Below are 14,611 nucleotides of genomic sequence, written 5' to 3'. Positions count from 1 at the left end.
GTTTGTTACATAGGTATACATGTGCCATGTTGGTTTGCTGCACCCATTAACTCGTCATTTACATTAGGTATTTCTCCTGATGCTATCCCTCCCCAAGACCCCACCCCACGACAGGCCCCAGTATGTGATGTTCCCTTCCCTGTGTCCAAGTGTTCTCATCGTTGAGTTCCTATCTATGAGTGAGAACTTGTGGTGTTTGGTTTTCTGTCCTTGTGATAGTTTTTTGAGAATGATGATTTCCAACTTCATCCACGTCCCTGCAAAGGACATGAACTCATCCATTTTTATGGCTACATTGTATTCCATGGTGTATATGTGCCTCGTTTTCTTAATCCAGTCTATCATTGATGGACATTTGGGTTGGTTCCAAGTCTTTGCTATTGTGAATAGTGCCGCAATAAACATACGTGTGTACGTGTCTTTATAGTAGCATGATTTACAATCCTCTGGGTATCCCAGTAATGGGATCGCCTGGTCAAATGATATTTCTAGTTCCAGATTCTTGAGGAATCCCCACACTGTCTTCCACAATGGTTGAACTAGTTTACACTCCCATCAACAGAGTAAAAGTATTCCTATTTCTCCACATCCTCTCCAGCATCAGATTCAATTTTTAAAGTCACTGCAAAAGTTAAGGTCAACTACAGTTAGAGAAACAGTTCATAAGACTGCCTTCACCTTTTTTTTTGAGACAGGGTCTAGCTCCAAGCTGGAGTGCAGCGGCACAATCAGAGCTCACTGCAGTCTTGACCTCCCAGGCTCAGGCAATCCTCTCACCTCAGCCTCCAGAGTAGCTGGGACTACAGGCATGCACCACCACACACAGCGTTTTTTTTTTTTTTTTTTAAGAGACAGTGTCCCACTTTGTGGTCCAGGCTGGTCTCAAACTCCTAAGCTCAAGCAATCTTCCCACCTTGGCCTGTCAGAGTACTGAGATTACAGGCATGAGCCACTGTGCCCAGCCAAGACTGCCCTCACTTCTGACACCAACTGTCAATTTGGTGGGGAGGTTCCCAAAACCACCCTCAGATTCAATTATTTGCTAGGAAGACACAGAACTCACTGAGAGCTGTTGTTATTGTAGGTAGGGTTTATTACAGTGAAAGTCTAGATTAAAATCAGCCAACGGCAGGGTGCAGGGAAAGTACAGCTTGCATTTCCCATTGTCTCCTCCCCATGGGGTGAGGAAGGCATGGCTTTGCCAGCATCGCTGCATGACAGTAGGCATTGGGTCTGGGGTGTCTGCTGGAGCTCCCTCACATGCATGTGACTGATTGTTCCCCTGGCAGATCTCAGCCTCCAGCTTCCTGCCCTCCCGAGGTTGACTGATTCCACGTGACCCCCAAATCCCCCACCACCTGGAGTGTCCAGGTCCCATCCTGAGACTACCCAGTGGGGCAGCCCCACCCTAAATCACATCTTCACTACCCAGTGTGAGCCCAGGCCACTGGCAAATGAAGACAATCCTATTAAGCACTATACTCCAAGGGCTTGGAGATAGATCACCTGCCAGTAGCTGAGGACAAAGTCAGAGCTCTTTAGGGCAAGATTAAACTCCTTACTACACAAATCAGTTGTATGATTATTACAGTCATGTATTTTATATTTCAAGAAATGTGTTTGACTATTGTGAAATAGAGTTGAAGCCTTTCAAGACTTTAAAACCAACAACTATATGTTTTGCATATTTTAAAATAAAAGTTATGACATACTTTACTTTGGTGATAGCAAATGAAAATAAACCTAATTTTAAGTTTTGCTTTTGGGACAGAAAAGGAATAAGAAGGCAAGAAGCAAGAAGGGCAGACAATTTGTGTGTCCCTACAGTTATCTTGCAGTTTACCACCATTGCTACCAACAGATTTTATTTTCTTCTTTAAAATGAGAAAATGCCACAGATTCAAAGAGATTGTGGAGACACAACAATGGTGTGCAATGTAGGATCCTGGATTGGATCCTGGAAAGAAAATGAACATTAGCGGGGAAACTAGTGAAACACAAACAAGGTCAGCAGCTTACTATGAATTATTACCATGATGCCTTTGGGAGGCCGAGATGAGTGGATCATGAGGTCAGGAGTTCAAGACCAGCCTGGCCAACATAGTGAAACCCCATCTCTACTAAAAATACAAAAATTAGCTGGGCGTGGCGGCGGGTGCCTGTAATCCCAGCTACTTGAGAGGCTGAGGCAGGAGAATCATTTGACCTGAGAGGCGGAGGTAGCAGTGAACCGAGATCGCACTACTGCACTCCAGCCTGGGAGACAGAGCAAGATTCTGTCTCAAAAAAAAAAAAAAAAAAAAAAAAATTACCAGTGATGCATGGATGCATGATACCAATGTTAATTTTCTGGTGTTTTTATAATTCTGTGAGTTGTTAATATTAGGGGAAAGTGAATGAAAAATATATGTGAACCCTCTCCATTGTTTTTGCAACTTTTCTGTAAGTCTAAAATCGTTTCAAAATGAAAAGTTAAAAGAAAAATATTTAAAATGATCTATCTCTGCATATTCAAGGATTCTCAATCATTTTTATCTTTTTGGAGATTAACCAACTCTTTGATGAAAAGTATGTACCATCTGTCCTAAAGAGCCTCGAGTCCACTTCATAGTCTGGATGTTTGTACCAGAAACCTTATGTTGAAATTTGATCTCCAGTGTTGGAAGTGGTGCCTAACAGGAAGTGTTTGGGTCATGAGGGCAGATCTTCATGAATAGATTCATGCTCTGAGTAAGTTCTTACTCTATTAGTTCCCTTGAGAGTTCCCACAAGAGCTGGTTGTTAAAAGAACCTGACACCTCCTCTGTCCCTCTTGCTTCCTCTCTCACCATGTGATCTCTACACACCACTCTCCTTCACTTCCCACCATGAGCAGAAGCAGCCTGAGGCCTCCCCAGAAGCAGATGTTGGTACCAGGCTTCTTGTACAGCCTGCAGAACCATGAGCCAAATAACCCTCTTTTCTTTCTAAATTACCCAACTTCAGGCATTCCTTTATAGCAACACTAAGTGGACTAAGACATCCACTTTTGCCATTTCATCAGTTCACAGACCCACATGGAGCCCATCTGTGGGCCCCAGTGCAGAACCCTAGCTCCAGGGTCCACAGCTCAGGACTCAGGTGTGAGAGGAAGTAGCATCCAACAGTTGATCTGAGGAGGAACACCTAGCTCCTACTTCAGCTAAGGGAGGAGACTACCCCTCATATTGTCTTATGCCCAATGTCTGCCTTTAAAGAAAAAAGAAGTGAAAACTTAAAAGGTGGAAATGAAATCCACAGGCAGACAGCCCACTGCCACACCCTGGGCATGGTAGTTAAAGATCGACCCCTGACCTAATCAGTTATGTTATCTAAAGACATTGTATGGAAAAGCACTGTGAAAATCCCTGTCCTGTTCTGTTCCGTTCTAATTACCAGTGCATGCAGCCCCCAGTCACGTACCCCCTGCTTGCTCAATCAATCATGACCCTCTCACATGAACACCCTTAGAGTTGTAAGCCCTTAAGAGGGACAGGAATTTGCTCACTTGGGGAGCTCGGTTTTTGAGAGGTGAGTCTTGCTGATGCTTCCAGCCGAATAAAGCCCTTCCTTAACTCGGTGTCTGAGGGGTTTTGTCTGTAGCCCCACTAAGTGACACCAAACAGGGTAATCAGATCTGGGCATCAGAGCCTCTGCAGGAAATGTTGGCTTAGCCCACAGTGATGAAAACAAATGCAAATTTGTACTAGGTGTGGGTCATCTGCTGCACCCCACACTTTCCCTCCCACTTTCTGGCTTATAAGCAATTCTCTCAAGAGGTTGAAGAAGGGCACAGTTGGCTAAATGGTAGAAATGAAAAGCAAGAACCAAAATCTGCCTGAAGCCTGCAGAGATAGCTTCCATCAGTATGATGTTTATATTAATAGTTGGGAGTTTATGAGGGGACGAGAGCAATGATGCACACACTAGGCTCATGAAGGCCAAAGTCTTCATATCCTGAGTTTATAAATCAGGTGCTAGTGAAATCAAACACAAGACACATTTGCTCAAAAGGACAAAGGTGGCTTCAGAGAAAAGGAACGGTTTGTCGAAAGAAAAGCCGTGATCACTTCCAGCCCTGAGAAATGGCTAGCACATCAGGAAATGCTTGGACAGCTCTGGCCCAGCTTCAACAATCTTTCCAAAGAATCACACTAAAGCACAGATCCCTTTATCCTGGGGGTCCAGCTGCCCAAGCTTGGCCACTGAGATGGAGGGGTCTGCAAGAAAGCTGACTTTCTCCCAAGCACTCCTCCCTAATGGACAGAGTGAGAGTAGAGTGTGGAGTGGACAAAAGGATTGCACAGTGCAGTGAGTGTGCAGAGCTCTGAGGAAGGAGGAACACAGCCAGTGGGGACTGAAGAGGCCTGCATTTCTGACAGGGACTGGAGTAGACACAGATGGTAAGCATGATGGAAAGTGTTCTGATCAAACCCCCCCCCAGGAGGGTGTGCTCTCATTCTACCACTCTAGACCCAGGTACAGTCATGCGCCACATTATAACCTTTCAGTCAACAATTAACCACATATACAACAGTGGTCCCAGAAGATTATACCACCGTATTTTTACTATACCATTTCTATGTTTAGATACACAAATATTTGCCATTGCGTTACAATTGCATGCAGTATTCAGTACAGTCACTAGCATGTGACTGTACTGAATAGAGTCTAAACCACTGAGCCTAGTGTATAGTGGGAGGTACCAGCTAGGTTTGTGTAAGTACATTCTACAATGTTCAAAGATGAAATCGCCTAACGATGCATTTCTCCGAAGGTGTCCCCATCACTAAGCACCAAATGACTGTATTTGTTCAGAACTATGGCAGCAAGTGAAGGCTTCAGCTTCCCTAGAGCTTCACAGTCTCATGGAAACTTCTAGGGCAGCCACTCATTTCAAAGGAACTAAAAGTCCTTTCAAAGCCAATAATTCACTTCAGTAATCTGGACCCTAAGGCTTTCATTCCACAATTAGGATACAATTCGCTGATTCTTTTTCCCCAAAGAAAAAATTATAGAAGCAATATGTACATTTTCAGGACTTTTAATATGCACTGCCAAATGTCCTATCAGAGCAGTCATCTCAATTTACACACGGACAGACATGTCCACTTCCCCAGTCTCCTTTGCAATCTTTGCCATTTAGTACTTGGGAGGTAATTTTCATTTGTTTCAATTGGAAATTTTATAAAATGAACAGTGAATGTATTTTCCTTTCATTTGTGTGTGTGTGAGTTGCTGTCCTTTGCCACATTTCTAGTAAACTGTCTTTTTCTTACTGATTTGTATGGTGTCTTTAAGTATGACAGTTGCTAATATTTTCCCAGCTTGTCACATGTTAACTTCATTTAGTGGTGCTTTGGCCACACAGAAGTGCTGGATTTTAATCTTCTTCTTTATTGTTTCTGCCTTTGTTACATTGGTTAAGAAAGCCTTCCCTGGCAAAGCTTGCAGTGAGGCGAGATAGCAACACTGCACTCCAGCCTGGGTGACAGAGCAAAACTCCTTCTCAAAAAAAAAAAAAAGAAAGAAAGAAAGAAAGCCTTCCCTATGCCAAGATTATAAGAAGATTAATCCATGTGCTCTTCTGGGCCTTTGTGGCTCTGTGTTTCCCATTTTACATTAATCCATGTGGAGGTTCTCTTGGCATGGGAGTCAGGTAAACATTCAACTCCCCCCCTCCAATGTCTCGCCCTTGTCATAACACCATTTATTGAATTATCTGTCCTTCACCTAATATTTTGAAATGCCTGCAAAGTGGGGGAATTGTTATTTGGCAATTTTTCAAATCTATACTGCCGACAACAATTTCCCTTTCACCCTCACCCCACACCCTCCCTCTTGTTGAGTATTTGCCTTAAGATGCAGGTGGTGGGTGAGGATGTGCCCCATTTTGCAACTGGGCAGTCTGTCTATGGAGGCTGGGATCACATCAACCCCAATCCTAACAACTTTCTCCCCTGCTTTGGGCCCTTCAATGTGTCCACTTTCCTGAGACCTCTTAAGGGAGTTTATGCAGATTTATAAAAGTGATGATGGCTGCCCCTCAGAGCCACCTCTTCCCATCAATGCTTTGTCATGTACCTTCACGGCAGGATCTGAAACTTGTCCTAGCGTCCACAGCCAGTCTTGACCTCAATGGAACTTATGTACCCTTGTGTGAAGCAGAGGACGCAGCCTTAGGACTCTGAGCCTTGACCTTTGCTGTGTGCAACCCTCCACCCCTTTCTCTCTCAGATTTGGGAGGAGTGAGGGGAGGAGCCACCTGGAGCAGTTCAGGAGTGGGGAGCTTCAGGACACTTTGCACCACACACTCTGGGACTTCACTGCGCAACACCCCTGACCCCCATGTGAGGAAGATGGTTTTTGCTTTCTCCACTAGACTGTCAGCCCCTCCCTAGAAGCACAGTGTGTCTTGCTCACATTCGTGTCCCCAGTGTCAGCACTTAAGATGGGTTCAACAGATAAATGTTGAATGAAATTCAGAAATGATGTGCAATAGTAACAGCTAACATTTAGGAATCAACTTATTACTTACACGACACCTTTGCATATTGAGTGAAATTAAGTTGTTTAGTTTAACAAATGGGTGGCTTTCGGGTAGAGGACAAGAACATAGCAAGAGGAAGCATTCTTTATGAGTCCTTCACGCAAGAGGATAGGCAGACGCATCCCTCCAGAGGCAGGGACCCAGAGAGATGCCCGGCCAGGCAAAAGAGCTCCAGGATGAGGCCCCGATCCTGGAAAAGTGCGTTTGAAGGAGGCTTAAGGCATATCAGACAGCCTGACCAACATGGTAAAACCCGGCCTCTACTAAAAATACAAAAAAATTAGCCGGGCATGGTGGCACGGACCTGCAGTCCCAGCTACTTGGGAGGCTGAGGCAGGAGAATCACTTGAGCCCAGAAGGCGGAGATTGCAGTGAGCCGAGATCCTGCCACTGCACTCCAGCCTGAGAGACAGAGTGAAGAAAAAAAAAAAGGTATTATTAGAGAGGCTTTATCTCCTATGTGTTCAAAAGCAACCATGCTCCTCCCAGTATCTCACGAAGACTGGACTGACTGTTCCTGTTGCTCTTCACAGAAGCTCCATGAAAGCAAAGGCGAAGGCCTTTGCTCATGCAGCGAGCGGCTCAACGCATGACCTGGAAGCCCCCAAGGCTTTATCAACGCATTTCTCTCCAAAACTTCGTTTCCTTCCGCGACGCCCTACAAGAACCCTGGATTCCTGAGTCCCTGGCTCAGCGCCTGCTACCCCGATGCTGTCAATCAGATCTTGCTAATCTGAGCGGCCGTGGCTCGGACCCGACTCCACGTCCGCTGACAGGTCAGCGCTGTGGGTCTCCGGATTCCCAGTCCAAACCCGACGGCTTGAGGTCCCCGCGCCCCGGGAACCTGCGGAGCCCGAGCACCGGGAGCGCCAGAGAACTACATTTCCCACAGTGCTCTTGGGAAGCCGGGGCCGCCGAGACCCACGGCCCGGCGGGCGAGCTCGCGCGGAGACTCCTGGGAGTTGTAGTCCGGTCCGCCGGCGCCGGCGCTGGTGCTGGTGCTGCTGCGGGCACGGCGCCGGCCTTTGTCTGCGGGCACGCGCCGCTGCGGTGAGTGAGGCCCCCGGCCGGGTCAAAGCGCCGGGGCAAGGCGGGGCTGCGCCATCAGGCCGCTGTCCCGGGCCCTCCGTGTGGCCGCATTATGACAGCGGCCGCCACGGAAATGAGCAGGCCCGGCCGGCCCGGGCCCCGAGGGAGGCCAGCCGCGAGCGGAGAGGTCAGCGGTCCGCAGAGCAGGGTCCCGTGGACCGGAGAGCGGGGTGCCGAGGTTCAGGACGCTGGGCGGGCCCGGGGCCCGGGGCCCGAGGCGGGAGGGCAGCGTCTGCGGAGAGGAGCAGGGCCCATGGGGTCGGGGCGTGGGAGGGGGAAGCCGCGGTGGGCTCCCCGGGCCTCCGTGCGGGCTTCAGCGAGGGCGGGAAGCCGGCGCCGGCCTTTCGGGGATGCGAGGAGAGGCACCCTCTCCAAGGGAGAGTAGGAAGCCAGGCAGTGTGTGGGAAACCACGCTACCCACAAGCTCCTACACCTGAAACGCCCCCAGGACATTCTCCAGACCGCCAAGTGTACCCCTCTTCGCATCCGCCCTCCAGAGGACGCTGGATTTTAGGTCTTAAGCCTGGTGGTCTCGTCAGATACCCCTCCTGTTTGGTTCTTTCCTTCTCACTGTCCTACTGATAGGAGAGTGTTAGGAACCTATTTGGTAAGTGGGGAAACTTGCCTAAGGTCATAGATCCTGGGGGCGCCAAGGCAAGAAGCCAAGACTCTCATGGACTACTACTAAGCTTTTTCCAAAGGATATAATAGCCTTTCTAATAGGAAAATCAATGTTTTTAATTATAAAGCCACTTTTACAAAATCTTAGGAAAACTACTTCCTCAGACCTGTGATCTAGGGAGAAAAATATGACAATTTCCCTCTTACTAATCACGGAGGTCCCTGATAGGCGGCGGAGTTGTAACTTGAAGACGTCACAGCAGGTGGAGAGGCAGAGCTGTGAATTCTACCCTAATTTCCAGAATCCCCAGCGACAGAGTCCAACCCCAGGTAGCAGGCGTCATGTACTCCAGGGACTTTTAATTTGTGCAGTTGTTGAGCAAGAATACCTTGAATTTCCAAATGATGTGCTGTCATGTTGGTAGGGAATTCCTTTGTAGCTTGTGTTCCAAGTTGGAAGTGAGTCCTCCAAATAAATATTTAAATGCCTCTCTTGGTCATCACAGCATGTAGCAGAATGTGCAGCTGTCAAGAAGAACCAGGTGCTTAGGTTGACAAAACAAATAATGGTAGCATCATATTATTATTTCATTAAATCAGAAGGCCAGCATTTTGATAGGACATATTAGAGGGAAACAAGGAGTATGCATTGAACCACTGCGTTTCTTAAAAGTGTAAGCATTCAGTAATTAGGATCCTGAAGTAAGAAAAAATATTTTTTTAAAAAAATAGATCATGTGGGCCAGGTGTAGTGGCTCATGCCTACAATCTCAGCATTTTGGGAGGCCGAGGCAGGAGGGTCACTTCAGGCCAAGAGTTGGAGACCAGCCTGGGCAGGATAATGAGACCCGATCTCTACCAAAAAAATTTTTTTAACAATTTTTAAAAATTAGCCAGGCTTGGTGGTGCTTACCTGTAGTCCTAGCTATTTGGGAGGCTGAAGTGGGAGGATCTGTTGAGTCCAGGAGTTCAAAGCCACAGCAAGCTATGATTGAGCCACTGTACTCCAGCCTGGGCAACAGAGCAAAACCTTGACTCAGAAAACTTTAAAAAATAATAATAATAAAAGATAATTTAGAGCACATACAAGAGGATTCCTAGGATCTGGAAGAGTAACTCAGTCTAGTCAAACTCTCTTCCTTTCTGTTCAATTTTATAAGCATTCTGACCAGGTCTTTAGTGATCAGGAACTAGACAACTGTCTAATGTAAGAGCATACGCTTTGGATCCAGAAAGTCTTGGATTTGAACCTTTGCTCCACCTTGATTCCTTATTTTCTGTGGGTTTTTGGGCAAGTTACTTAACCTAGTTGGAGTGCCTCGGGCTTGGTTTTGGAGTCCAGAGTAGGTCTTTCTTTTCCAAGAATTGACAAGTGTTTGCACTTGGTCAGAACTGGTATTCTTGTATCTTCAAGAGCAAGAGAAAGGTGAGTCTGGGTCTGGAGCCTCCAAAGAATTGTTCAGTGATAACATATGGACTCTCTTGTTAAGTCTTTGTAACTACAGAGAACTGGAGAGCTGCTTGGTTCCAACCAATCGTGAAGGCTGAAATGTTTTTTTAGATTCTGAATTCCTCTGGGGCTTAGAGGGAAGAAAGTAGTAGGTGGTTAGGTGGGGAACCAAAATGGAAGATCCCAATCACATGCCAAGACCAAAGTGTAAACAGGAGTGACTATTAACTTGGGATTGGCAGGAAGAGATATATGTTTATGTGTTCTCTGCCTTCCCACCTCCTGCTTCCTCCTAGACTCATTTGTGTGTGGTCCTGGTACCTTTGGGCCTATTTTGCAGTGACATTATAGTAACTAAATTATGTCAAGCAATCTAGGTTTCTTACATTCACTTATGCCTCCACAACTGTTGACTTTTTCCTTCTCACATATCAATTATTCTGCCCTTTCCTGTTTGTTTCTGTTTGTTTGTTTTTATCCCTCAGGTGCTCAGGAACAGCCCATGGAAGAATCATATGAAGAGGTGGTAACTGAGGTCGTAAGCAGGAGTGGACATGTTTGGATTTCCAACAGCTACCCTGCTGGACTGTCATGGAAGATATGCCCAGAATGTAGCGTTCTTCAGTGAGTGAGTCAGTTGATGGCTGGATGTGCTCAGCTCACAGATATTCAGTGTCCCTGTCCTCAGCACTGGTCGGCAGTCTGAGGAAGCAGAGGAGACCTTGCTTTGGAAGAGCTCGCTGTTCCTAGGGTTACAAGAAAAGCCTGTGAGCTGGAGTTAGAAGTAATAGTAGAAACAGAGCAAGAGAACCATCTTGATATGGAGGTAGCGTTGAAGTAGTCTCTGAGAATCAATGAGCAGCTTAAATCTCAGCATTGTCTCTGAATAAGGCAAGAGAACAAGGAGAAAATTACCCTGGGGTGACACCAAGAAAACTGTTAATGGTGATGAATGGACCCATATTTAAAGTGCACCAGGAGGCTCAGATGCAGGGCAGTATTAGGAAAAAATAAAGTCAATATCTGCATAGAGAATAACTTCCAAACCAAAATTGATTTCAGTTTTGCCATAGCTTAGTAGGCTGAAAATAGCAAGGATTTTAATGGGAAAAATTCCTTGGATCAGATTCTATAATTGCCATGGCTAGATCTGCAGTATCAGACGGGTTATTTAACTTCCTTAAGCTCCAGTTTCATCTGTAAAATGGGGCAGTAAGTTCTATCTTGTAGGGTTGCAGGGATTAGCAATGACAGATGTAAAGTACCCAGGATTGTACTACATATTTTCTGAGGTCACTGGTGCTTATTCCATTGTAAAAACAGACTGGACAGAGGTGGATTTCTGAAGAAGCAAATGCAGCTTAAGTTTTAGGACCCCTCACTTGCATTGGTCTCTCCAAGACCCTGGGCTTAATTTTATACATTTTCTTAAAAGGGTGCCTCTAAAATGGGAAAGTTTTAGGCCTTATACAGCCTGGATCCACACCTGTTTTGGAGTCAGACAAAAGTTGGGTATGGGGCTCTATGTGATTCTGTATAGTTTTCTAAATTTTCTGAGCCAGTTTTCTGACCTATAAAATAGAGAAAACCATGTCTGTCTTACAAGGTTATTTGTTGGCCTATATTAAATTTAGAGGCAGTACAGTACTATGGAGAATGCCTATTTGAGTCAGCTCTAACTTACCTAGTTCTGTGACCTTTGACAGTCTCCCTTTGCTCCCATTATCTGTATCAATCTCATGGCATTGTTTTCAGGATTGCATTGTCTATGCACAGAATAAGGCCTGGCACATCATAAGCACTCAAAGAATTATGTTTCTTTTTCCCTATTCTAACTCAGCATATTGGTGCTTCTTACATGACTTCGCTCTCATTTTATCAGATGTGATGACTGAAGCCCACCACAAGTATGACCACTCTGAGGCTACAGGATCCTCAAGCTGGGATATCCAAAATTCTTTCAGGAGAGAGAAGCTAGAACAAAAATCCCCAGATTCGAAGACCCTACAGGAAGATTCACCTGGAGTGAGACAAAGGGTCTATGAGTGCCAGGAGTGTGGAAAATCCTTCCGGCAAAAAGGTAGTCTAACATTACATGAGAGAATCCACACTGGTCAAAAGCCTTTTGAGTGCACCCACTGTGGAAAAAGCTTCAGGGCCAAAGGCAATCTTGTTACACATCAGCGGATACACACAGGAGAGAAACCTTATCAGTGCAAGGAGTGTGGGAAAAGCTTCAGTCAACGAGGTAGTCTCGCTGTCCACGAGAGACTCCACACTGGACAGAAACCCTATGAGTGTGCTATTTGTCAGAGAAGCTTCAGGAATCAGAGTAACCTTGCTGTTCACAGGAGAGTTCACAGTGGTGAGAAGCCCTATAGATGTGATCAGTGTGGAAAAGCCTTCAGTCAGAAAGGAAGCTTAATTGTTCACATCAGAGTCCACACGGGCCTGAAGCCCTATGCCTGTACCCAGTGCAGGAAGAGTTTCCACACCAGGGGGAATTGTATTCTGCATGGCAAAATCCACACAGGAGAGACACCCTATCTGTGTGGCCAATGTGGAAAAAGCTTCACCCAGAGAGGAAGCCTGGCCGTGCACCAGCGAAGCTGCTCACAGAGGCTCACCCTTTGATCACTCTCTTGAACAGAAGTTCTCTTTATGAATTAAGAGTACAAAATTCTCTGAGATGAAGCAACCTATTCAGTTCTATGGAATGAATGGAGAATCTTTCAGAAAGACCATCATCGGGTAGGACAAACTGACTTTTCTCCTTTCCCCCAAAAGAGTATGAGAAATAAATGTCTTGTTTATTATCATTATCATGTATGTTTTATAATTTCTGTCACTTTATTTTGACCTGATTTTTCAAGGTACCCCCATTAATCCGGTGCCACACTAGAGATTGCTCTGTGTATACACAATACAAATTTTAAATTTGTAGTTGACGCCGGGCGCGGTGGCTCAAGCCTGTAATCCCAGCACTTTCGGAGGCCGAGACGGGCGATCACGAGGTCAGAAGTTCGAGACCATCCTGGCTAACACGGTGAAACCCCGTCTCTACTAAAAAATACAAAAACTAGCCAGGCGAGGTGGCGGGCGCCTGTAGTCCCAGCTACTCGGGAGGCTGAGGCAGGAGAATGGCGTAAACCCGGGAAGCGGAGCTTGCAGTGAGCTGAGATCCAGCCACTGCACTCCAGCCTGGGTGACAGAGCGAGACTCCATCTCAAAAAAAATAAAAAAATAAAAAATAAATTTGTAGTTGACACCATCAGGCTTTTTTAAATGTAAAAACTCAGCCCCTCATCAATCCCAAGTTCTTTTTCTTCCCTACATATTCAAATTAATCTTGTTTTGCCTTCAAAACCACTGGGCAAAATCCATGGGGCAAATCTAGTTAACCTTTATAATCTTCTTGTTGAACATTTCATTACCTGGATGATACCCCCAATAACCTATTGTAACTAATCACTCATGTCTGTAGCAAGGGGCCTACCCTTTTATTACAAAAGAAAATTTCTTTCCAAGCCTGCAGAGCTTTAGTTTGTGCATTTAGACATACTTCAGTCCTCCACTCCTAACTAGGATAGAGGATAATTCACCTATAACCAAAGAGCAAACAACTACTGTCTGCAATTTTTTAAAATCTTTAACCCATTTCTCCCTATCTATTAAAGGGACTCCTACATTCTCAGAGACCTTCACTCCCTCTTTGATAACAGTAGCAATATCTTGGGATTGGGTTATCTAGAAAGATAAGTGTTCTTATTACTGAACCCAGACTTGTAGTTTGTAGTCAATAATGAACTTCCACTTTGCAACAATACTATCCTCTTCCTCCTGCACACACACACAGAAATTTGGAATTCTAACCCATCCTTTTTTCTGACCTCCAGGGGATGAGATTTGAAGAAGGCTGCAAAGGAGAAATTGGTTCTGAGGGGAATTTTTCATTTCCATTTTTTAAAATCTTAGCCATCTCTATAATTTTTCATGCTGAGCATTTATGTAAGTGAAATAAATGATGGATGATAGAGATTTTGGTTTTCTTGGTAAGACACCATTCCATCCTTTCCAGTGGATCCTATAAACCAGTGGTCTCCAACCTTTTTGGCACCAGGGACCAGTTTCATAAAAGACAGTTTTCCTACAGATGGAGGGGGAAGGTAAGATGGTTTTGGGATGATCCAAGCACATTACATTTATTGTGCACTTTATTATTATTACATTATAGTGTATAATGAAACAATTATAAGGTACTCACCATAAGGTAGAATCAGTGGGAGTCCTGAGCTTGTTTTCCTGCTACTAGACAGTCCCATCTGGGGGTGATGGGAGACAGTGACAGATCATAAGGCATTAGATTCTCATAAGGAGTGCACAACCTAGAATCCCTTGCATGCACAGTTCACAATGGGGTTCACACTTCTATGAGAATCTAACGCTGCCACTATCTGACACAAGGCAGAGCTCAGGTGGTAATGTAAGCGGTGGACAGCGGCTGTAAATACAGATGAAACTTCCCTTGCTCTCCCACCACTCACCTCCTGCTGTGTGCCCCAGTTCCTAACAGGCCACAGACTGGTACTGATCCATGGCCCCAGGGTTGGGAACTCCCAGCTATAAATTATTGCCTCTTTAATCCCAAAAAGCTTGTAATAGTAAATCTTTACCATGTAGAGAGGTAAATTTAAAAGGCTTTGAGCATTGAAATAATTTAGAAACACTGGATTTTAATATGAAAGTATTCCAAAGATACCATGATAACATTTGAAGATATATACAAGAATGTTCATATCATCTTCATTTATAAAAGCTACACACTAGAAATAAATGTCCAACAATGGGTGAGGGATAAAGAAACTATAGTATATCCATACAGT

At 45.2% G+C, this 14,611-nt stretch overlaps 1 protein-coding gene across 7 annotated transcripts; it reads left to right on the top strand.

Annotated features, from left to right (window-relative positions):
• The first annotated feature begins 7,464 nt into the window (after positions 1-7,464).
• ZNF32 (zinc finger protein 32) lies at positions 7,465-12,551 on the top strand. Of its 7 annotated transcripts, none has more exons than XM_010376135.2 (3): positions 7,465-7,618; positions 10,214-10,352; positions 11,611-12,551. In XM_010376135.2, exons 2-3 carry the CDS (start codon positions 10,283-10,285, stop codon positions 12,360-12,362), a joined length of 822 nt encoding a protein of 273 aa, XP_010374437.1. In that variant the 5' UTR covers positions 7,465-7,618; positions 10,214-10,282; the 3' UTR covers positions 12,363-12,551. The 7 variants fall into 7 exon arrangements, with proteins under 7 accessions (XP_010374437.1, XP_030797177.1, XP_030797180.1 ...); XM_030941317.1 differs by having other exon boundaries at positions 11,569-12,550; XM_010376137.2 differs by having other exon boundaries at positions 7,541-7,618; positions 10,214-10,356.
• Positions 12,552-14,611: the final 2,060 nt, after the last annotated feature.

This window comes from Rhinopithecus roxellana, chromosome 11 (assembly GCF_007565055.1).
Source record: "Rhinopithecus roxellana isolate Shanxi Qingling chromosome 11, ASM756505v1, whole genome shotgun sequence".
Lineage (NCBI taxonomy): Eukaryota > Metazoa > Chordata > Mammalia > Primates > Cercopithecidae > Rhinopithecus > Rhinopithecus roxellana.
The sequence above is the reverse complement of the archived record's forward strand: the minus strand, read 5'-3'. Positions and strand labels throughout refer to the sequence as shown.

Excerpts from the sequence above, each read along its gene's own strand:
- ZNF32 (XM_030941317.1), top strand. The coding sequence starts at position 10,283 with ATGTTTGGATTTCCAACAGCTACCCTGCTGGACTGTCATGGAAGATAT. Across the intron at positions 10,353-11,568 it reads CCAGAATGTAGCGTTCTTCA|CATATTGGTGCTTCTTACAT; the intron begins GTGAGTGAGTCA and ends ATTCTAACTCAG.